This window comes from Scyliorhinus canicula, chromosome 10, assembly GCF_902713615.1.
Source record: "Scyliorhinus canicula chromosome 10, sScyCan1.1, whole genome shotgun sequence".
Lineage (NCBI taxonomy): Eukaryota > Metazoa > Chordata > Chondrichthyes > Carcharhiniformes > Scyliorhinidae > Scyliorhinus > Scyliorhinus canicula.
Genome location: NC_052155.1, coordinates 161,144,749 through 161,170,052, shown reverse-complemented (window position 1 = coordinate 161,170,052; position 25,304 = coordinate 161,144,749). Strand labels below are relative to the sequence as shown.

The window sequence follows — 25,304 nt, the reverse complement described above, 5'->3', positions numbered from 1 at the left end:
TTTCATTCTGACAGGGATGATTTAGCACTACAGTGAGTTATTAACCTTAAGAATGGCAGGGACTTCCATCTGTCTTTAATGTTGTGCTGGTTGTATGACACAAGGGCTGTGTGAAGAATATCCCTGCGTGAAGAATCAACCTTGCTTATAATAGAGGTTTATGTTTTATGGTCTCCTTTGCTCTGATCATGATGAACATGAGTAGTGTTGCTGTTGGAATGTGTGTTGTAAGGATCCTCCTGTCAATCCCCGCCTGTCCCTCATTTTATCCTTTTAATTTCTGTTCTGCTATTTAACTTTTTGTACATGGACAGAAAGTTGCCTGTACCTTTAAGATGGACTTCAGCGTTAATTAAAAAAAGACACTCCAGGATTTGGTGCTTGGTCTGGCATCAGTGCTGATACATCTTGATGGACTTGGCTATCGGCTAAAGACTGTTTCAGAAAGCCAGGCCTTATCAATGGATCGTGCCGAGGGGTCAGTTTTTTTGCTGGATTGATCCTTCCTCTGTGAGACTGTGTTTCAAGTTTTAGTTTTTGAATTCAGAGCAGAAGGAGGCTCTTTTGAGTCTCTCTCTCTCCCTGAAAAGGTGAACTCTCTCAAACACCCGATTGGAGACTCTGTTTTCTCCTCAGTAAAGCTGGAGGACATTCTAGTGAGTCTGGAAACCAGGTAAGAGTAAAACCCCAGGCTTACAACTGTGTTTTAAGGGGCGACAACTAAAATCTTAAGAAATCCAGACAAGCCACCAGCTGAAAGCAGGATCAGTTGTTGAAAAACCCTTTTAACATCGCGTGTGGGGAACATTGTTCTTGTCTTCGAAAAGCCATTCTGGTGGAGTTGGAAATTAATGAGAATTAAACAGGCCAGAGACTGTGAAGGAATCCTATAGCTGGGAGGTCTGACTGACTCCTACTGCCAGAGGATCCTCATTAGTGATCCTACCAGTGGTTTCAATCACTCTATACCCTGGCAGGACAGCCTGCTGCTGCAACAACTTCAACATATGAAGCAAGGACACGATTCCATTTCATATTAATCCTCTTACTTTTACCCCTCCCCCTCCCTCTTGTGTGTGTTGGCCGATAATCCATTATAATTATTGCATGTCATATCTCTAATTTTGTTATAAGTAAACAGTTGATGTGTTTCACATACAAATCTGGTGCCTGTAACTCATTGGAACAGTCAAGGCCCAAAGATCTCAGAAACTTTATCCAAATTATTGGTTAATTCACTTGTGTTGGGACTCCATTTGGGGCTGGAATTGACCTCACACTCACCCAGGGTGTCAGAGCACTATGCACATTGTATCTGGTCCCGTATTGAAACTAAATCCGACTGGCTTGGCATACCTAAAGGGCTTGAGAAGATATTTGATACGGCCTTAGCATTTGATCCTTTGTTCTTGGTTCTGGGGCTCCCAGACAAAAAGATAATTGATGTCAATGAGAAAAGGCTGTACAATATCCAAACATTTGCAGCACGGAAGAATATCCTTTGTTCTTGGATTAGCGATAAGCCTCCTTCTGTTCAGAATTGGCATGAATTTATTATGGATTGCATCCCAACGGAATTTCTAACCTGTATACTCCGATCCAAATTGGATGCATCCCAAAAACTATAGGCCCCCTACCTCAATTGCTCAGGCTCTGTAGCGTCTGACTTACTCTTACAAGGTTTCCTGTAGGTTATGTGGTTCTCCCTCTAACAGACTAGTCGCAAGGGTGTGCACCACTTTGCCAGGTTTTCATGGCTTTATTCTTTCCCCCCCCATTCTATTCCTTGTCCTCCCTACTTTTTGTATATGTGGAAGCACCGTTTACTGAACCAATTGTGTTGGTTTCCTCCTGACATTGATCATGCTACTGTATCTGTTTTGAGGGGGTGTTATAGAACATAGAACAGTACAGCACAGAACAGGCCCTTCGGCCCTCAATGTTGTGCAGAGCCATGATCACCCTACTCAAACCCACGTATCCACCCTATACCCGTAACCCAACAACCCCCCTCCCCCCCCAACCTTACTTTTTAGGACACTACGGGCAATTTAGCATGGCCAATCCACCTAACCCGCACATCTTTGGACTGTGGGAGGAAACCGGAGCACCCGGAGGAAACCCACGCACACACGGGGAGGACGTGCAGACTCCGCACAGACAGTGACCCAGCCGGGAATCGAACCTGGGACCCTGGAGCTGTGAAGCATTTATGCTAACCACCATGCTACCGTGCTGCCTAAATTGTTATATTGTTGTAACAATGGAAAACTCTAATAAAAATACATATTAAAAGAAACTTTCTTGACAACACCTTGTGTGGAGCTCCGAAAATTAAGTATTTCTGGGAAGCAGTTGAATTTTACAAGGCCTTTGGCATGGGAAGGGTCAGACAGCTCCTGAATCCTACCCTACAGTCACTACTGGTGTATGCATGTCTGAAAGAATAAGGAACAGTACAGCGCAGGAACAGACCCTTCAGCCCTACAAGACTGCACCGATCATGATGGCTGTCTAAACTAATACTTCCTGCACTTCCGGAATCAGTTTCCCTCTATTCCCATCCTTTTTTTTAAAGTTTAAAGTACCCAATTATTTTTTTTTCCAATTAAGGGACAATTTAGCATAGCCAATCCACCTACCCTGCACATCTTTAGATTGTGAGCGTGAGACCCATGCAGACACGGGGAGAATGTGTGAGCTCCATAGAGACAGTGACTCATGGTTGGGATCGAACCCAGGTCCTCAGCGCCGTGGTAACCACGGCGCCACTGTGCCGTCCCCTCTAGTCTCAGCCTACTCATGTATTCGTCAAAATGCTTCATAAACGCTACAATCGTACCTGCTTCCACCACCTCCCTGGCAGCGTGTTCCAGGCAATCGCCACCCTCAGTGTAAAAAAAACCTGCCTCGCACGTTTCTAAACTTTGCCCCTTGCACCTTAAATAAATGTCCCCTAATAATTGACATATCCACCCCGGGATAAAGCATCTGACTCTACACTCTGTCCATGCCATCCATAATTTTGTGAACCTCTATCAGGTTACCCCTCAACCTGCGTGGAGGGTAGGTAAGGACAGTCCTCCAGTCAAATAGACTGCAAGAACTCACTGTGTAGGCATGATAAATAATGACCAATTGGGTTAGAAAATGCCAGCAGCTGTGGGGATGAACAATAGAAATATCCTAAAATTAAATCAAAATGAAGGCAGAAATTAGTCTAATTGCAAATGGTTTTTTAAAAAAAATCAAAGGGAAAACTGTAGCCTAGAAGTGTTGCCACGGTGCTAAAGTATCAGAGAAGCATTTCATTTATTTCCTCCTACCGGCACCCTCCCCCACCCACTATTGTTTTTTAAATTTTCTCATTGAGGTCATCTGTGGAGAGAGGGGTCAGACAGTCATCTTGTCACTGGACTAGTAATTCAGAGATTATGCTCCCATTAACACATTCTGATATCTTACCTTTATGCAACTACCAGCACCTTCTCTTGCCATTAATGTTTCCTCTGCCTTGTGACCTACACATCTTTGTTGCCATCTGTCCTAGCTCCCGCCAATCTCTTGACTTTTACTCTGCCCCATCTGCTCCACTACCTCTTACAAAGTATATAATCCCTACATTTCTACCTTTCATTTCATTTCATTCATTTAACTCTGAGGAAGAGTGACACGGTTGTCATGATATGCAGACACACACACATAATGATACACAGGCAGGCACAGACAAGCAGCTAATGGACATAGAGAATAGGACATGACCATTAAGCAGGCAGGACACTCAGGGGTGGGATCTTACTATAAAAGACACAAAGCACTTATACTCTGCCTCTTTCCACTGATGAACATCTAGAGAGTCAGTCAAGGGTGTTGTTACAATCTCACACCTCCACAACGTGGCTAAGAGCTAATCTGGTTCAGTCAGACAGAGTAACCACACTTAAGTTAGCAGAGAGTCAAACTCAGAGAACTGTGCTATTAGATCAATAAACCTGATTGAACTAACATCAAATTCTGGAGTATCATTTTGATCTAAGCTGCATCCAGTTGCAGCCAGTGTTATACCAGTGTACCTAACACGACAACGGTCTCAAAATATTAACTCAATTTTCTCTCTCCACAGATGCTGCCAGACCTGCTGAGATTTTCCAGCATTTTCTGTTTCTGTTTCAGATTCCAGCATCTGCAATAATTTGCTTTTATTATAGTAATCCATAGATGCAGGATAATGTTCCGGTTATTTGGGTTCATGTCCCACCATGGCAGATCTAAATTCAATAGAAATCTGGAATTACAACTCAAATGGCCATGAAACCATTGTCGTAAAAACCCATCTGGCTCACTAACGTCCTTTAGGGAAGGAAATCTACCATCCTTACCTGGTTTGGCCGACTCCAGACCAGATATGATTGATTCTTAAATGCCCTCTGAAATGGCCGAGCAGGCCATTCACTTCCAAGGACAATTGGATGGGCAGCAAATGCTGGCCCAGCTAGCGATGCCCACATCCCATTAATGAATAAAAGAAATGCTGGCATATCACAGCATGTTTGTGATGATAACTTCCCTGTTAACTAATTCCGAGGTGAGGGGGGATTGTTTATCCTACTGTGACAAAATGTCTTTCTGGCTGAACTTACACATCAACACTGCACAGAAGACATCAGGCCCCACATGCCCTCAAGAAACTTCATTCGATGCAACGCTCATCTTAATTTGACATAGAACCTTGGGCTGGATTCTCTGTTCCTGAGACTAAGTGTTGACACCAGGGAGGATTTGTGGACTTTCACAACTGGCGCCGAACCTTGACCGATTCAGCGACTATAAAGGGATGAGCACTGGCGCCAAGTGGAACACAAACAATTCCAATGAAAAACGGTGCAGGATTCGCCAGGTCCATGATTGACACTCGGGAGGCTGACAAGCTCCAGCCACATATACACATTACAATCCCCACACACATTCATCCCAGCTAACAAGATGGCACTGATTGCGCTGGAGTGCGCCCATCCCGCTGATGGGTCACTGGGACTAGAAGGTGCCTAGGGGGGCGCCCTGGGGGGGGGGGGGGGGGGGGGGGGCACCTATACGACCCGTGGCCTAAGTTCACAGTGGGCTGTCAGTGGTGTATGCAGCTGCATGGCCACCTTTCCGGCCATGGCAATAGTGTTGTGTCCTTCCACCTCATCCCTGGCAGAAGCCCCCCCGGCTAGCGGCATAACTGTCACCAAACTATGGTGATGTTGGACTTTTCCCCTATCTCTCCCTCATCAGTCACAGCGCCTCTTTCATGATTTTTAAAAGCACAAGTGAACCGCGCCGTCGAGAACCCGGCCCATTGGAGGCAGAGAATCGAGAAGCCCCCGGACAATATCGGGTCAGGCCGCTAATGATATGCTAAGGGTGTTTACTGTACGTGCATTCCAGACCGCATTGACGCCGCTGTCGAGGTGATGGAGAATTGCGATTTGGCATAATATCGGCGGCCGCCACGATTTTGGTGTTGGAACCTATTTTCTGCACAATTGCGTTTCCCGATGTTGGGGTCAGCCAGCGAAGAATCCCGCCCCTCGTGTCTCAGATCAAGAGTGTCAACTGACCAATACAGAGACTCTTCAGAGTGAAAAGTACTGTCCATGGATATTCCCTCCATTTAAATTGAATGTGCACTTTGTCTGCAGTAAAAATTGAAATGGTTCCATCTCCTGAAATACCTTAGATTAAAATTAGGCCAGTGCACCTGGTATCACCTTGTGTAAAAAAAGTGAGTACTCTCTTACCTGTAGCACTTCGGTTTAAACTGGCCAGCGGTTAAAAGAAATCTGTGCTTTGACTGATTCAATGTCAACTCCATCATAGACTTGTATTTAATTACCATTCATGTATGCATTTTCAAAGACTTCACTTTCTCCTAGTGGCTTACAATTCTGTACAATTCTCTGGAGTAAATCAACAAACAAAACTTTAGCACAGGGTATAAGGAGAATGCAAAAAGGATAGGACTGACCCGTCAAGGGGGAATTGTTCTGATATGGCGTAACCTTTATCCTATCTGCTCACCCCTCCCCGCTGCATCACATGGTAACAGAATCTCCTGACGGAAAATATAGAACAGGAAAATAAAATAATATTAAGGCCAACTCAGGGAGAGAATTCAACAAAATTCTGTTCTGATCATTGAGGCGAAGCCATAAGCAAAGTTCAGGCGATTGTGATTCTTTATCTCACTTGTTCCTGTTAACTTGATTCATTTCTACAACGGAGGTTCCTTCCACTCACCACTTGTAACATTTTGGATTTGGATTTGTTTATTGTCACGTGTACTGATGTACAGTGAAAAGTATTTTTCTGTGTGCACCTCAAAAAATCATTTAGTACATGAAAAGAAAATACATAATAGGGCAATACAAGGTACAAAATGTAAATATTTAGACACCGGCATCGGGTGGAGCATACAGGAGTGTAGTATTAATCAGGTTAGTCCATTAGAGGGTCGTTTAGGAGTCTGGCAACAGCAGGGAAGAAGCTGTTTTTGAGTTTGTTGGTGCGTGTTCTCAGACTTTTGCATCTCCTGCCCGATACAAGAAGTTGGAAGAGTGAGTAACCCTCTTCTTTGATTATGCTGCCCACTTTCCCAAGGCAGCGGGAGGTGTAGATAGAGTCAATGGATGGGAGGCGGGTTTGTGTGATGGACTGGGTGGTGTTCACAACTCTCTGAAGTTTCAGGTTTTGGGAGAACGTTCTAGAAAATAATAAGTGTCAACAAATAAAGACATTGATATAACAATTATGAAGTTTTGTTTTCCAATTCTCAAATGATCCACTAATGCAATTAAAAAATTCAAGTCTGTCAGCATGCAATTTTGCTTTTGATGCTGCTACAGTTTTTCCCATGCAAAGATGGAATGGAGAGATAAACTGGTGAAACTTTATCCATCCTCAGTTCCCTGTTCAATAAAGTGATAGGCATGTATTGTATTTCTCCAACAATAAATGTATGCCTGTGAACTTCTTTTGTTTCTGTTTGATCGGAGGAATTTACCTCATCAGAATCATTGTACGAGAAAATTAATCTTAATAACACGGCTGTAATAATAAGGGTAAAGTCGCCATTGTCCCAGATCACCAGAGGCTGTTTTCCCGTTTGAGGGGTAGAGCTGACTGGTGGTGATTTAACCTGAGGTTTACTACACCTCAGCAGAGGGACAGCATTGAGAAGGCGGGGCCATGGTTAGCATTGTTTCTTCACAGCGCCAGGGTCCCAGGTTCGATTTTCAGCTTGGGTCACTGTCGGTGCGGAGTCTGCACACTCTCCCAGTGTCTGCGTGGGTTTCCTCCGGGCACTCCGGTTTCCTCCCACAAGTCCCGAAAGATATGCTTGTTCGGTGAATTGGACATTCTGAATTCTCCCTCAGTGTGCCCGAACATGTGCCAGAGTGTTGCGACTAGGGACTTTTCACAGTAACTTCAGGGCCTGGTTTAGCACAGTGGGCTAAGACAGCTGGCTTGTAATGCAGAACAAGATCAGCAGTGCGGGTTCAATTCCCCTACCAGCCTCCCCAAACAGGTGCCGGAATGTGGCGACTAGGGGCCTTTCACAGTAACTTCATTGAAGCCTACTTGTGACAATAAGCAATTATTATTATTAACTTAATTGCAGTGTTAATTAATGTAAGCATACTTGTGACAATAATAAAGATTATTATTATTACAAACAAGCTCGAGAGCCCACAGATAGCAGGTGAAAAGCTGTATCCTCCTTGTAGGCCATTCGATTTTGAATTTTCAATAAAAAGGTGATGGGAGATTTATCCATTTATCCATCTGTCAGGATGGCAATTTTCCCTCTCAAATTTATATCTCAGTCTTCCTGCATTTGCTTAGAAAACCCCCCCACTTTAATTTGTCAGCTTCTCATCTATGGCACTGGAGGTAAGCCCAGGTAATTAGGACAAATAATATCAGTAATTGCAAAACAAGAAGCTAGAGATTAATTATTTGGAGGGAGCTGAACAAGTTAGGAAATCTGATGGATATATCAGCAGCATACCAAGCACTGATCTGATATTTGAAAACAAGCCAAAGATGGGCCAGCTGCTGTTCATTTATAATAATTAGAGGCCCTACAGTGAGAAAGTAGAATGGAACATCTTCAAAGCAGATAAATGAAGATTCAGCAGTGGAAGCCTGCTGTCAGTCGGATGCAGCCGGACAGATTCAAGGACCCATAAGTCGGTGATGCATTAACAATGGTTTATTGACAATTCAAAAGTGCTTTGAGAATTTGGGCTGAATTTACGCCTTTCAGAGTGGGCTGGTGGGAAAAAAAAAAGTGTGACCAGCCACTTATCTTTCAGTGGAATGTGTTTTTCTGTGGCCCTGCAGCCCAGCCACAATATTAGCGTCCCACATCCCGAAAAACACATGGTTATGGTGTGTCCCTTTATTTTAAAAAATATGACTTTTCAACCTCAGTAGAGTGTGAAGAGAGGGACATTTCCAAAAATTCGAAGATCCATCAAAGCTCATGACAAAGGAAGAGATATTATAAAGTAACGTGCTGGATATTGAGACAATAGCTGCTGCTACAGACAATGAAGTGGACTATTCTGGAATAGCTGCAAATCCAGTGGGTTCAGCAACTTTGCGCTCTAAGGAGGGGGGTGCAGTCTGTGGACGTGACTTTGGTGCAAACCATTCTGTATTCTCAGAGGAGACAGATGAAGAGGAGGAGGAGCAGGTTGAGGTGTCCGATATGACTAGGATCCCTGCAACAACTCATTCAGGTGGGTTTCAGATAACCTGAGTGTTTGAAGTCTTCTAGCACAAAATTACTAAACCATTTTGGAGACATACTTGCCCTTTTGGATATGGCCCCAGAACAGCTTTGGGAGAGGTAAAGCGTCTTGAGGATTGTGAAAAGCAGGTATGAACGCATATAAAACTAGATAAATTAATTGAAACTGTCAAACTCATTGGAACTGAAGAGGGAGTTGTCAGGGCATTCAAATCTCCATCTCTTTGAATATTTCAAATATCTATCTGCAGTGTTAAAAATAAATGCTTGTTATTTCGCTTTATCTGTTTATATAACCATTTATCTGTTTATATAACCATAAGGGTTGTCATTGTGGGATTAGTGCTGAATGACTGTTTTTGCAACCTATCAATATCACAGTGGGGTGCCTGTCAGTTCACAGCTTGAATGATAGCTCCAGGTGGTTATGAAGTCTTTGAAATGGGGCTATAAATACAAATGCTTGTTGTTATAAAGGATTAAGTATGTAAAGGAATTTTAATGTAATGAAGTGTTCCTTTTTAATCAATGTGTTTCTTAAAATAATGAAGTAATCAATACTTTATTTTATTTCCTCTCAACATGGGTTCTGCAGTCTGCCAATGATGGGTATTGGCTGAGTTAGCATGGAGAGTGTAAGGGAAAAGAGTTAGCTTCAAGCTATAATGGGCCATTGAGGTATGGCTGGAAAGTCATAGGTTGACATGGAAGATATGAGGGACCATGGAGGTTGGTGGCTGCATCATGTTGCATGGGTTGGCATGGATGGGGAATGGAGAGTATGTGGGTGCAAGGGGGTAAGAGCGACCAGGCTGCCTGTTTCTTTTTGCAGCTGAGAGACAATGCTGATATTTCGCCTAATCCATCTCCACTCTTGGCATCCCTCAACTGCCTCTAAACTGCTTCAGAGGTCAGTGGGCATGGTGTACTTCACTCCACAACTCCCAGAACAAAGATCAGAACAGTTTTTCAGGAGATAAATTCACAGAGTTCAGAAATTCAGACCTTGGTGTCTCCCTCAACTTTATTTTCTACAAATCTATGTATCATCAGAAAATACCCTTCATGGCTGTCAAGCAGGCTTTGGAAAGGAGGGAGGAACTCAAGAAAATTACAATAATTAGAGAGGTGGCACTTTGCAAATTATTAGATCTGTGAGTTGCCAAGTCCCGGAATCCTGATGGATTTCATTCTAGGCTCAAAAGGAGTGGCGAATGGCATAATTGATGCATTAGTTTTAATTTTATAAAATGCACCAGATTCGGGGAAGGTCCCATTAGGTTGGAAAACAGCAAAAACGGAGGGAGACAGAAAGCACATATCTATAGGATAATTAACATATGTGATAGGGAAATTTTTTAGAGCTATTATTAAAGATGTTATAACAGGACCCGTGGATGAATTCAAGACAATCAGGGTTATTGGGTTACGGGGATAGGGTGAAAGTGAGGGCTCAAGTGGGTCAGTGCAGGCTCGATGGGTCAAATGGCCTTCTTCTGCACTGTATGTTCTACGTTCTATGTTCATTCTGCCATGGAATTCCTACAGTGCAGAAGGAAGCCACTCAGCCCATCAAGTCTGCACCGATCTTCTGAAAGTTCACCCGACCTAGGCCCACTCCTCGGCTTCAATCCCAGTAACCTAATCTGCACATCTTTGGACACCAAGGGGCAATTTAGCATGGCCAATCCACCTACCCTACACGGGGAGAAAGTGTAAGCTCCACCGTTATCGAAGGCTGGAACTGAATCCGGTTCCCTGGCGCTGTGAGACAGCAGTGCTAACCCATGCCACAAAACACAAAAAAATGGACATGTGCCCTATTACATTACCAAAATATTGATTCTGTTTCAGTGATTACCTAAGCTATTTTCAAAAGCAGGTCCTGGATTCAACTCCCAGTCTCTACAGAGGCTTGGCGAGGAATGGGCTCAGCCACGCCGATTCTCCCTGTTTTAAAGTAAAATAGCTGGTCAACATTCACCATCGACTCATACACATGGGGGCTGGATTCTCTGAATTGCAGACTTAAATGCTGACGCCGGCGTGGGAACAGTGGCGTTTCATGTCAGAAAAAACGGCGCCAAAGCTGCACGATCCTCCGTCCGGTGGCGGTGGGGGGGGGGGGGGGGGGGCTAGCAGTCGCACATCGTAAAGCCCCTGGCTTTACTTGTGGGATACAGCCGGAGAATTGCTGTGGCCTTGTGTGCGCACGGCGGTGGCCTGCAGCGGTTGCGCCGGCCGCACGTGGACCCGGCCTACCTAAAACTGCCCCCCTGTAACCGGCATCGTTACCCCCGGACCAGCCCCCAACAGTGCCTCGGGCCCTCGACAAAGGCCCCCCTGCCAGCCGGATGGCTCACCCCCAACTGTGGCGGCGCAGGACTCAATCCGCAACCACCATGCAGGGTCCACGCCAAAAAAAAAAGGATACGTGTTCCACGCTGTCGGGAACTCAGCTAATCGGGGGCAGAGCATCAGGGGGAGGGCATCCGGAGGCCATCCCAACAGCGTGAAGAGTACGCTATTTCTGAGGGGGTGGAACATCGCAAAAGCAGCGCTGCCCCCGATTTGGCCGCAAACAGGGATTCTCCTGTCGATCGCGATTTTGGCGATCCTGCCCATTAATAATGACTAATTAAGGAAGCTGCTGGAGGGTGCACATGGAGAAGGAGCAGTAGCAGCTTGGTCATGGGAGGATATTGGGAAACAAGGCACAGCCTGAACCAGTTTATGCAGAAAATTCTAATCTAATTTTGATAACAAAAGGTGAGAAAAAAGGACTTTGAATGTACAATTTTCCTGCATGTATTTATTTGTAAAAATTAAGTACATGATTTCATTACCATGTTGAAAAATATATATTTCAGCAAATTTGATAATACACAATACAGATTTATATTAGTTCAGGATGGCTTTTCTTTGCATGTCTGGGATCTTCATACAAAAGGCAGAGTCAGTCAAACAACATAAAGGCATGTCAGAAACCTGAGCAATTTACCAAGAAATCTACTGATGGGAACAACCATATTATGGTAATCGGACAGGAAATTATTCTCATCTCTGAGCCACTCTGGGAACTCCTCTCAGTTAAATTCAGTCATGTGAAATCTAGTCTACATTATTAATACCAACTGTAACCCAAAGTACATTTGGCATTTTGAAGATAACATTCTCAGACAGTGGAAAAACATTTGTGACAAAATTATCACTACACTCATTGCACAAGAGTGGAGAGTGTGTGGAAGTCAATGCCATGAGGAATGGTGCAAGGAGAGGCTTGATACATACATTAGAATCATAGAATCCCTACAGTGCAGAAGGAGGCCATTCAGCCCATTGAGTCTGCACCAACCCTCTGAAATGGCATTCCTCTTGGGCCCAATCTCCCGCTCTATCGCCAGATCCTCACCTAGCCTTCGGACAATTGGGGGCAATTTAGCTTGGCCAAGCCAACTAACCTGCACATCTTTGGACTGTGGGAGGAAACTGGAGCACCTCGGAGGAAACCCCACGCAGACACGCGGAGAAAGTGCAAACTCCACACAGTCACCCGAGGCAGGTAATCAGGATGGAAAGCAGCTCATGTGGCGCACGATTGCTGAGGAAGACCAACTGAACCAGCTTCTGGGCTGTCGACGCCAGGTAATTCTGTTCAAATGAACTGCCCATTTGTGCCGACAGCCACATCTTTGGAAGAAAATCCAAGCATTTTAACTTTGCATCTCCTCAAAGATTCATTTGAAACAAGGATATGATCTGGCAATCGACACTTGTACTATTAAAAGGGTACAGACATGCACAGAACGTACTCACAAAAGTATTATTCTATTTCTCAGCAGGTTTTAGAATGTTATTCATAGAATGGAAAAGGAAAAAAAAAGTTGATGTTTATTAAAATTTCAAAATGCCTCTTAATGGCTCACAGGTACAGTGTCTTGCCTGGCAAACAATAGAATAAGTTACAATGTTGTTTTCCAACTGTCTGAATATTGAACACTTGTATCAAAGTAGACAAATATACGCAGGTGATGAGGCATAAAAGGTATAAACCAGATGCAAAAGATCTGTTTTGACAATGTTAAGGGACAGAAGGGCTGGAAGTGAATCAGGGACCGTTTTCTATTACTGGGCTTTAGTCAATACCCATCCATGAGAGGCGAGACAATATAATTCACAAGACCAAAATAAATGTTTCCCGTCCATTTCAAGCCCGGCAAACAAGCACACCAATTTCTACCCTGATGTCCTTGAAATTGAAAAATGTCAGGGTCAGAGTCAGCCCCTCAGGTCTTCTCTATATCTTCAGGATGTGCTGCCACCACTTGTTACATGTCCTGAAACACCTCAGTATCTTTTCCATCACCCACAAGTTCTAGGACGGATGTTGGATCGAGCAATGGGATGGAGGGGTAGGCGATTGCCTTTGGATGGGGGGGGGGGGGGGGGGGGGGGGGTTGGGCGCTGCCACTCCACAGAGGCGCATATTAGTTTGTGTTTTTGTTTTACTTCTAATTGACAGTTAGCAGCTGCTGGATAATCCTACCTTGGGAACAAAGGATTCTTCAAAGGGTGTTAGCTCCTGCCTTAACATATTAAGGGGCCGGGTAACCGTTTCCTATGGATTTAGCAGTGAGACACAAGTCTGTGCAGATTAGGCACAGGCTATCCCACTGCTAATGTGGCCTTTTTTGCGTTCATTTTACGCCAGTAAAATGGGTGAATAGCATCAGAATTTCTACCCAAAAAATCCCTTTAATGAACGTAATACAATTTTCACATTGTTAACTAATTTATAATAGGTAGAAATCAACATGAAATCGTGCCAACATCGGTTCTATGCATAGTGTTCAGTGATCGGCTGCAAAAAGGCGATATAGGAGGGCCACAGTCAAGCCGGCTATTGCTGGGACTATCCAATTGGACAACCACCTGCAAGAAAAGAACAGAATCAAAAACATCATAGTACAAGAGCATAGTACTTTGATTTCTTAATTTAATTTATAAACACCTATAGGGTATCTTTAAGTAAACACAGCCATTACAAATGCACGCCATGGTTCATGAGCAAGCCATACAGAATGTGAGCAGAAAGAAAGCTTTTACAATATTGGTGCAACTGAGAGAGGAAATTGCCCCAAACTTCCTCAGGCTTATTCTAGAGCCTGCTTGGACTGAACCTGGTCTTGACCATTAAGAAGTGGTTGGGGCAGGTGTGTGTGTGTGTGTGTGTGTGTGTGTGTGTGTGTGTGTGTGTGTGTGGCAGAAAAGAAGTGGTGATGCAAATACTGCAAGGACACAAACTTCTATGAATGGAATAAAATAAACTATTATCAGAAATAGCAAAACAAAGGGAAAAAGCTAAAATATCTTTCAGCACAAAACTGCTAGAATTGAGTAAAATACAAGTGGGTTATGCTGAACCAACAGGACGTCTCTAATTGAATAAAAAGATTTGTTACATTTTGACTTCTAAATATGCACTCGTGCAAACTGGCAAACACTACTCTTCAAACCTTTCTCGATATTTGAAAGCCAATGCCACAATATGCTTTATGAAAGAATGAAAAAGACAGTTTTGTACCTTGATTCGGACTCCAACACGACAATAGATGGCTCCTATAATAGAAAGACCAAGATGTTAACTCAGGAACATGAAAAATCTCAAATCAGGGAGATCTGACCTGCAAGCCAAAAAAATAATGGAAGTCAACATGCAGGAAGCTACCAGTTGCACTAGCTTTTCCCCCCATACAGTTGCACCGATTACATTTCAGGGTCTTTTATCTGAATTACTACAACATTCTAGTTGCTACATAGAATTTGTATTCGATTTTAATATATAATTCAATGTTATATTTCATATATTCTGTCATCTGTTATAGTGATTAGGTTCCTGGACCAGTAATCCAAAGGCCAAAATTCCACCATGGCAGATCGTGAATAAAGTTTTGGTTTAGGTTTGGAGATAAAATCTAGCATTAGTGATCATGAAGCTGTTGGATTGTAAAAAAATCAACTAATTCATTGATTCCCATTAGGAAAGGGTATCTGCCCCCCCTCATCCGATTTGGCCTATAATGTGACTCCAGTTCCACACCAATGTGGTTGACTCTCAATTGTCCTCTGGAGTGGTCAAGCTACTTGCACCAATGTTACAAATCACACTTAATGCAGTGCATGGAGTGCAGCAGGGGACTGACATCAAAGAGAATAGAGCGGGAGCTCAGCGCTGCAGAGCGCAACAAGTTGCCCGGACTTTGGGTGTGCTTACACCACATGGACAGCAGCGGTTCAAGAAAGTAGCAGTCAAGGCAATTACGGTTGGGCAATGAATTCTGATCTAGTCAGCGGTACTCAAATCCTGTGAAAGATGTTTTTTTTTTTTAAGTCTGCAGACATGAGGCACTAAGCTATATAGAAATATAGCAATATACAAGGGCAAAACTACTCCAGATTCTGTATATCGGAAATAAAAACAGAAAACTCTGCAAAACGCAGCAGGATTGTCATCATCTGTAGAGAGCCAGTGTTAATGTTTCAGGTGAGTGACCAATTTGCAGAATTAGAGAATGTTAGAAATTCATAGAATCCTGACAGGAGGCTAATTGGCCCATCGAGTTTACACCGACCCTACGAAAGAGCACTCTACCCAGGCCCACTCTATCCCCATAACGCTGCACATCGACCATGACCAATCCACCCAACCTGCACATCTTTGGACTGTGGGAGGAAACGGGAGCACCCGGAGGAAACCCACGCGGACCCAAAGAGAACGTGCAAGCTCCACACAGTCACCCAAGGCCGGAATCAAAGCCGGGTCCCTTGTGTTGTGAGGCAGTAGTGCCAACCACTGCGCCATCCTTAATGAAAGGAAATGTTTGCGATAGGCTGGAAGTCAGGAGAGATTAAATGATAAAAGGTGTCATGGTGCAAGGCCAAAATGGAGGCAACTCATCAGGTTCCCTCTTTTGCCCATTGGAGGAAGCCCCAAAGTTTCCATCTCCAGCCCCAGGTGAGTGCAACTCCCTGGTACAGTCCAGGAAGCTCACCTTCTGCATGTACATCCTGTCTACATTATAAAGTTAATTCCAAATTAGAATGGAGCGTCATTATCCATGCAAAAAAGTGGAAATTTGTCTTTGGCCTCACCTCCCATATAACATAATATTCAGTCATTAGTTTAAAAACAGTAAATATTTCATGTAATAATAATCTTTATTGTCACAAGTAGGCTTACATTAACACTGCAATTAGGTTACTGTGGAAAGCCCCTAGTTGCCACACTCCAGCGCCTGTTCGGTTACACAGAGGGAGAATTCAGAATGTCCAATTCACCTAACAGCACGTCTTTGGACTGTGGGAGGAAACCGGAGGAAACCCACGCAGGCACGGGGAGAATGTGCAGACTCCGCACAGACAGTGACCCAAACCGGGAATCGAACCTGGGACCCTGTTGCTGTGTTACCCCTACCATGCATGTATACCTACATTCATACATTTGTGCACATGTATCATACATCCACACCATACAAACACTACACATAGCACCCTTTCACTGTCATTAAAGCATTTACTGCAGCAGAAATAAATGAACACAGTTAAATTTGCATTATATTATACAAGCAACCTCGAACAATGCAATAGGCATTCTAAAGCGTTGGCCCGAAGGAAGCCTTTCAAATTGATGATATAAAGAGAGGGGTCACCTATGATGGCCTGAGCTTTCCACCCACCAGTGATCGAGCAGTGTCTGCTGTCTACCACTGATTTTACCCAGTGTTGTCAATTCTGGCCAGCTTGCATTTCACACTCAGGTTACCATACCAGACTGTCATGTTGAATATTAAAACGCTCTGTACCAGACTTTTGTATACCTGCTCAAACATCTTTAATCACTCCAAACCCTTTCAGTTTCTAGTTAAAAGCAGACACACACCAGCCATTAAAAAAAATATATTGTGAAGCATAGCTTCTGGTCTAAATATGTTCCCAGATACTCAAAACACTCAACAACCTCTACCGGTTATCATTAAGACACAATGCAGGTCATTGCTATATAAATTAGATGAAACTTCTGTCCCACCAGAATAGTAATATGCTATGATCTGTAGTGTCTGTAGCTCTGTGGAAGCCCTTTCTTTGGAAAGAATACCTGCGGAATGTTTTTTTATTTACTTTTCCGATATATTTGTTTTAAAAGAAAAGAAACCTCCAGTTGAAAGATTCCAAACATATCTTGATACTGGGAGTATATTTGCTCTACATTGGGATTCTATGAGCATATGAATATATTTCTTAAACATGGTACAGAACCTAATTTTGCATGAGATCCCACAAAATCTGTCAACTGCTTGCAAGATATCAAGTTAACTCATGACTACGGATTCAGATTAACATTAAAAAAAAGAAACAAACCCTGCTGTAAATAGAAACAAAGATCACCTTACCGTTGGCCTCTCAAAAGCAGCTCTATCATCCTGGAATAAGAAAAATTAAACAAGTGAATATTAAAAACTTGATTCTGAAAATCCAATAGCCTTACCTCATTTGCATCAAAAGTTACCTACTGTTTAAGCCTGGTCATCCAAATCCTATACTAACTTCTCCATTTTCCACTGTTTGTTAGAACTGGTGTGTTCACATCCCTATCAATACAGCAGAGTTTCTGAAAATTATTCAGCAACCTTGGTTCGTTTCCTATAACTGACCAGTTCTTGGATTTAAAAGGTAACATTATCAAACTCCGCTGACGACACTAAAATGGGAAGCTGGTTCAACTTTAGGAAGACAGACAAATTAGTAGATTGGGCGGATGGATGTAAAAACAAATTTAATTTAAAGGAGAGAAATGAGAGATAAGACATTTTGAGGCGAGTAATTAGAGGACAGTAAATTATATACAAAATGAAAAATCTAAAGCGGTCGGGAAAACCACTTGAAACTTATTAGTCAATCAGCAACTGGGCCACATTACTTTAAGGTCAAAATGATAGGATGGGAGGGCAAGGGGAAGGGAATAAGATATTTTAAAAAGCTGAAAATTATTAGGACAGATATTGCCCTACCCGAAAGTGGGGTGGAAACAGAATTCATAAATGCCTTTCAACGGGTGAAGCAATTAAATATTTTAAAAATGGAAGTAAATAAATAAATGAATATGAGAGCACAGATAAAAGAGAATGGGGCTAATGAACCAGCTCTTTTGAAGAGAAAGCGCAGACATGAAGGATCGAATTATGTTTTTCTATACAATAATAATTCTAGGGCATACTGCTGGAGTCAGAAGCAAAAAACATGGCTGATCAAAAGGAACAGCCGGAATGTTAAACTTGAGCCGCAGTATTGCGTCAATGAATAAAATGTATACAGACTAACTTTATTCTTTTTTAAAACTCAGTGACACATATTCTAACAGAATTGCAGGTTATCAGTGGTCTCTCTCCCTCTCCCTCTCCCTCCCTCCCCCTCCCCATGGATCTCTACCGTCTCAATTCAGTGGATCCTGGGCCCCATGAAATTGCCCTTGTTAGAGATGACAATTGGTTCGAACATTCTTCAAGGCAAATTATTGCTTGAAATATTACTCAATAATTCCAGTCTCCATGTAATGCTGCTTTGTATCCCAATAGTTAATTTGCAATCAGCAAAAAACACATGCGGTGGCAGAATACACTTCTGGGACGCAAAGAATTTAATAGCAAGTGACTCCCCGCATCCAGTCATTTGCCATTCTAATTTTCCATCACACTGATGACAGATTCCTATTTTTTTGCAATGAAGCTCAATTCAAGTTTGAGGAACAACACCTTGGGCGCTATCTACCAGTCGTGTTGTGCCCGAAAGGCTGGTAGATGGTGGGAGATCCCTCTTCTGGTATCTACACGCTCGCCACACCTCACAAGATCTAAAGTGGCTCTGGCAGGACCAAGCTGGCAACTCTCCTGTAACAGGGTTCAGGCCAGGGGTACCCTGCATGGGTGCAGTGCCCCCCCTGAAGACCCCCTTATAGGCGAGTTGGCGGGTTAGGGGGACGGCTCGTGAGATTGGGACATTTAAGCTGATCTCCTTCCTGCAAGATCTAAAGTGACCTTGCGAGACGTCGCAATCAGAATCCCAGCCATTGTGGGCGGCACCACTATTTCGCAAATCGGCATGTTAGAGTGAGGTAGCTAGTCTCATTCTAATCTGCACTCTCTGATTGAGCCATGGGGTCCTAACTCCCTCCCCTCGGAGATCTTGGGCAAACAGGAACCAGACAGAACAGTACTTGAGGGCGTCTCCTAAGGGATTGGAGGCCCCCTGTGCTTGCCCTCTGGATAGGGTGACACCCTGGTTCTGCTACTGCCACCTGGGTGCCAGCCTGGCGCTGCCAGTGCCAGTGCATGGGTGCAGTGCCCCCCCCCGAAGATCCCCTTATCGGAGTGTTGGCGGGGTTAGGGGACGGCTCGTGAGATTGGGATGACATTTAAGCCGATCTCCTTCCTGCACTGCGGAATTACAGCAAGCAGAGCTCCTGAGTGCAGGAAATGGATCAAGTGCAGCCTCGGCGGGCCGTTCCCCGCTGAAGCCTGAATAGAACCAGTATCCTGGTAGATAGAGTGGCGTTTCTCAGTGCTGCGAACGGCAGGCGATATCCAGCTAAATGCTTTATTCGGGGTCTCTGTTCCAATTCGGTTAGATCGCGCCCCTTATATTTCAATTCGGCACTTTAAAACCTTCTGTTCCCAATTGGAGTTCAACAACTTTGGCACATAACTGTAGCATCTCTTCTCTTGGAGATCAAGTTCTGCTGTTGTTATTTACACTTCTTCTCCACCAATCCTTTTTTAAAATAAGTTGCACCATTTGTCTCACTCTTGCCAGTGGACCAACCTTTCTTTTGTTAGATAATAATTCACACACACAGTCTGTTCCATTTATTCCTTGCTCCCTGCCACACTTCTCCCCTAGTTCTGTATGCTGAAACTGTTGAATCCAATTGTGATGAAAGTAATCAACCTGAAACGTGGACTCAGATCTTCCGGCCATCAAAATCCCGGAAAATGGACAAACCCCCTTCCGCCAAGACATATACTTCTTGGACGTCCCAACTCAACGACTGCATGGAAATTGTCCGGTGCCAGGTTCCTGTAACCTCACCGAACACTTTGGATACTAAGGGGAAATTTAGCATGGCCAATCCACCTAACCTGTTCATCTTTTGTCAGTGGGAGAATGTGCAAACACCACACAGAGAATCACCCAAGGCAGGAATCGAACCCAAGTCCCTGGTGCTGCGAGGCAGCAGTGCTAAACACTGGCAGCAGGTCGCCCAAAAGAAAGGAGGATGTTGTAATATATCTATCGAATCCCTGCATCTCAAAAAGAGGCCATTCGCACAAGGAATGTCCGATCACAGAGTCATCCCTTATAAATTGGCAGAAGTTGTATAATTTATATCAAGGCAGACTATTATATTCAGATTTTGTCACCCTACTATGTAATGGCTTTGTTTTCATTAGAAATTATTCACAAAAAGACTGACCTAAAGTATCAATGTGGTAGGCTACAAGGAATGGTTAGAAAAGTTGAAACAGCATAAAATAAAGGGGTTAAAAGGGAGACCTCTAAAGTATAGCCTAGTTCCCTGACCTTCTACATATCTTACCACTGCCAGTCAGAAGAAAAGTAGCAATAATCAAACAGAACTAGGAACCCTGGAACTATATACCAATGAAGACCTCCAGAAGAGCAAGCAAAATTCTTAAAGTGCATCCAGGAGAACTTTTTAAGCCAGTATATAGAAGGTCCTACAAGAGAGGGAGCAGTCCGGCATTTAATTTTAGGTAACAAAGCACAGTGGGGGAGCATTTTGCAGACGGTGATCATAACTCTGCTAAATTCAAGATTATGATGGAAACGGATGAGGATGGGCCGCAGATCTAAACTACGGTGGGGGTGGGAAAGGTCGATTTTAATAAGATCAGGGCCGGGATTCTCCCCTACCCGGCGGGGCGGGCGGTCCCAGCGGGACGCAGTGGCGTGAACCACTCCGGCGTCGGGCCTCCCCAAACGTGCGGAATTCTCCGCACCTTTAGGGGTTAGGCCCGCGCCGGACTGGTTTCCACTCCGCCGGCCGGCGCGAACGGCCTTTGGCGCCCCGCCAGCCGGGGCCAAAAGGCCTTTGCCGGCCGGTGAAAGTCAGCACATGCGCCGGAGCGTCAGCAGCTGCTGACGTCATACCGGCGCATGCGCAGGGGAGGGGGTCTCTTCCGCCCCCGCCATGGTGAAGGCCATGGCGGGAGCGGAAGAAAAAAAAAAAAAAGAGTGCCCCCATGGCACAGGCCCGCTCGCGGATCGGTGGGCCCCGGGGGGGTCGGAGAATTCCGTCCCGGATTATTATTTGGCCAGAGTGGGCGCGGAGAAGACATTTTTAGGCAAATCTGTGACAGAAGAGTGGGCCGCATTCAAGACGGAAATAGGGAGAGTACAAGGTTAACACGTTCCAATCAAGAAAAAGTGTGGGACTTGCATATCCAGTGAACCTTGAATATCGAGGGATACACAGCATTGGATAAGGAGAGAAAAGGAGGCTTACGGCAGATATTGAAGGTTCATAACGAAAAAACCTTAGAGGAGTTTAGAATGTGCAAGCGAGAACTTAAAAAGCAAAATAGGAGAGCAACAATGAGAAATGAAGGTATTCTGGCAGGTAAAGTAAAGGAAAATCCAGAGTTGTTTCACAAATACATTAAAAGGTAAAAGGATAACGAGGGAAAGAGTAGGGCCCATTAAGGACCACAGTGCTAATTTGTGTGTGGAAGCTGAAAGTCGTAGGAATCTAAATGAATACTTTGTGTTGGTGTTCACTAGTGAAAGGGCCACGTAGGTACAGAAATCGGGGAGAAGCACTGTGATTAACAAGAACTAAACGCAGACTGGGAGAGGTTCCGAGTGGTCTGGCAGGTTTAAAAGTAAACAGATCTCCAGGGCCAGGTGAAATGTAACTCAGGCTGCTGAGTCAGCCAAGACAGGAAATAGCAGGGGCCCTGGAAATAATTTTCTACTCCTCTCTGGCCACAGGAGAGGTGCCGGAGGACTAGAGGATACCAATGTGGTACCATTATTCAAGAAGGGAGGAAGGGATAAACCAGGGAACTACAGGCCAGTCAGTCTAACTCAGTGGCAGGGAAACTATTGGAAGCAATTGTGAGACACCAAATTAATCTTCATTTGGGGAGGCAGGGATTAATCAAGGACAGTCAGCATGGTTTTGTTAAGGGGTCGTCACATCTGACCAAGTTGGTTAAATGGGTCCCAATCCTCACAAGTTGGAGACCGGGACTGAAATGCCCATGGTAAGCAGACACCCATTCGACAATGTTCTTTCGGGTATCCAATATTCGGAGCTACAAGACAAGGCTGGCAATGTACAAGGGTGAGCTGTTAGAAATCAGAGGCGTCTTCAGAGGTCCCCATGGAGTAAGGGGGACAATCCGCAAATCTAACATTGGTGGTAGTCCGAGGGACGGGCCCCAGCCTGCTAGGCCGATATTGGCTAAAGCGCCTCTGATTGGACTGGCAGCAATTGTGCCAGATGTGCTCTGATGGGCCAGATGCGGTGCCTGCGAAATTTCCACCAGTATTAAAGGAAGGTTTCGGGAGCATCTGAGGTACTGCTGCCAAGATTTTTGTGCATCCCACGGCCCAGCCGCAGTACTTTCACACCCACCCCATTCCCTATGCCGTGAAGCTGAAAGTGGATGTGGAGCTGGACCGATCAGAGCATTTAGGGATCATCTACCCAGTGCAGATCGCTGATTGGGCAGCGCCAATAGTTCCAGTGATGAAACCTGATGGAACAGTCAGGTTGTGCGGGGGCTACAAAATGACGTTGAACCGCGTGACATGGATCGAAGCTGGCATCAAAGCTCTGGCAAGACAATGCACATGGTGCCAAGAGCATCACATGCGGCACCCCTCCACCCGTGGGAGTGGACGGGCCAGTCGTGGTCATGATTACACATAGATATTGCTGGCTCTTTCCAAGGCTCAATGTTTCTGCTAATAGTGGATGCCCAGTTGAAGTGGTTAGACATCCACTGCAAGATGACGACAACATCACAGTTCGCGAATAAGAAGCTCCGCCAGACCTTCAGCGTCCATGGAATCCCAGAGGTTTTAGTGTCGGACAACGGCACGGCATTTACCAGCTCAGAATATCCTGCAGACAAATGGCGTCCGCCATGCAAGACGGCACCTTACCACCAGTCATCCAATGGGTTGGTGAGCGAGCCGTGCAGACCTTCGAGATGGGCATGCGTAAAACAAACCTCAGGTTCCCCATAGGCCTTGTTTTTGTTTTATTACCATACCACACCATACTCCACCACCATGGTAGCACCCTCCGAGCTACTGGTGGGACGTTGGCTGTGCACACAACCCTGTCGTGCCGGACATTGGGGTGAAGGTCTGCCACAGGCAAGAGCACCCCGACACGAGGCAATCAGACAGATCTGGGAATTTGCCGCATGCGACACGGTCTACATGCAGTTTTTCGCTGTGGATTCCGGGTGTCACGGTGAAACAGTCGGGACCGGTCTGTTACTCAGTACGAGGACAAGGGAAAGAGTCAAACAGGCACTTGGACCACCTCCGGAACCGGACCCAGGAGGTCCTCAAAGACCACCCCGAGATCCCAAGAGCAGTGGTACCTCTTCCTCCAGCGCAGCTGCCATAGCAATATTTTGAGAGTGACTTGCCCCGCGGATTGGAGATGTGGGAAGCTGATACCTCAGACCAGGAATCAGACATGGAAACTCAACCAACCGAGGTTGCCGTAAACCTGGGGCCATTCGTTGGCCCCAGCGAGTTCATTCCACTCGGAATGTCAGCCTGAAAACGCCACTCCCCAGTCCATTACATGATACAACAGACACCCCTAAAGGCAGCCCCAGGCAAACGGTCCAAGGAGCAGAACCCTCCAGCCATCGGAATGGGGGATGTTTCAGCTTTGAAAGGGGGGGGGGGGGGGGGGGGGGGGGCAGCGCTTTGTAACCCAACCTGAGGCTATGGTCTCACCAGAGCATGATCTTCCTAGATGAGGGGCAAAGGTGCCCAACAAGATAAATACCCCAACCCGAGTGTGGGCCAGGATCGGGGGACCTGTAGTATCTTAGGATTTCAAGTGTTATATCTTAGGATTTGAATCCAGTTTTATTTAAATTACGGTTGCCGGTTGTTGGTGAGACATTGCTGAAACTCAGTAGAAATTCAAGTCGTCGCCTGTTCCTCCTCCGATTTCTCACGAAGCTTTCCGAACCTCTCCAAAGGTCGAATCAGAACTCCTCCCCCGCTGCCCGACTACGCCAATTGTAGTATCTTAGGATTTCAAGTGTTATATCTTAGGATTTGAATCCAGTTTTATTTAAATTACGGTTGCCGGTTGTTGGTGAGACATTGCTGAAACTCAGTAGAAATTCAAGTTAAAAACTTGTCAGGTGCAAATAAGAATTGTTTTATTGAAGTTCATTGGTTACAACTTGAAAATGATTTAAAAGGTAGTTTGTAGACAATTTGATTTTCTTCAAAGAATCACAGGAATTATCTTCTGAGACAATAGCCTGAACACAACTTTAAAAGTCAACGGCTGAAGTTAAAGTATGAAAATGAAATAGGAATACAGAACTCTTTTCTAATTCTCTTCCTTTACTCTCTCTCTCTCTCTCTTTCTGCCTTGTTCTCTTTGTCTCTTTCCTGTCTCTTTCTCTCTGTGTCTTTCTGTCTGTCTCTCTGACTTGTCTGTCTTCTTGCCTTCTAGTCTCTTGTCTCTAGTCTTAAAATGGTGGCCAAATTATCCATGGATATACTCTTTGGTATCTGTCTTAAGCGATCCGATCACACCCCAATATAATCCTAATTGGTTTAAACTATATTCAAAACACATTTGATTTGATAACAAGCCGTCCATCCTCCCAATGCAACGCCACTTCCAATTGTTGCTTATCTGCAACAATTAAAACATTATGTCATCTCATCATACTATTATTTCGAAAATATAAATGAAACTGTATTTTGACACAGTTTAAAATGTTTCAGCTTGCATACGTTATGGAATGTGGTTCAGGCTGTTATCACAAGTGGCCAGAATTCAAAACAATGGGTCCTTTGATTATACCACCTTAAAATCCATGGGATTTTGCTGCTGCCCTTGAAAGAATGTGATGTTTTTATCAGTGGTTCTGTTTTTCCCAAACACATGTCTGAGTTTGGAAGTTGTATATTTCTTTCATTTTAAAACTGGGATTTAATATTTCTGTCTTAAACAGTCTTCTTACCTATATTAAGTGTATTTAAAATACCTGACTTCTACAGGACCCTTCGGGGAATAGTCTGTAGTGAGTGAGTAAGTCAAACAAAAACATTTTGCTCCAATCCATCATTGCTTGCCCGTGGTTGCTTGCCTATATCTTAGATATACGAAAGTTTGTGGGTGGTAAATAATGAGGAGGATAGCCTTGGT

General features: G+C 44.4%; 2 protein-coding genes across 2 annotated transcripts in view; both read right to left on the bottom strand.

Moving 5' to 3' along the window:
• Positions 1-5,881, bottom strand: part of LOC119972152 — a 38,280-nt gene extending 32,399 nt beyond the window's left edge. Inside the window, exon 1 of the mRNA XM_038808482.1 lies at positions 5,784-5,881. Coding sequence (XP_038664410.1) covers positions 5,784-5,881 — 98 coding nt within the window. The remainder of the gene's footprint in view (positions 1-5,783) is intronic.
• Positions 5,882-11,584: 5,703 nt separating this feature from the next.
• The window catches only part of LOC119972745 (cytochrome b5), a 42,586-nt gene continuing 28,866 nt past the window's right edge, over positions 11,585-25,304 (bottom strand). Inside the window, exons 3-5 of the mRNA XM_038810057.1 lie at positions 17,251-17,280; positions 14,385-14,419; positions 11,585-13,732 (exon numbers count right to left, since the gene is read on the bottom strand). Of these exons, the coding sequence (XP_038665985.1) occupies positions 13,651-13,732; positions 14,385-14,419; positions 17,251-17,280 (147 nt within the window). The 3' untranslated portion in view covers positions 11,585-13,650. The remainder of the gene's footprint in view (positions 13,733-14,384; positions 14,420-17,250; positions 17,281-25,304) is intronic.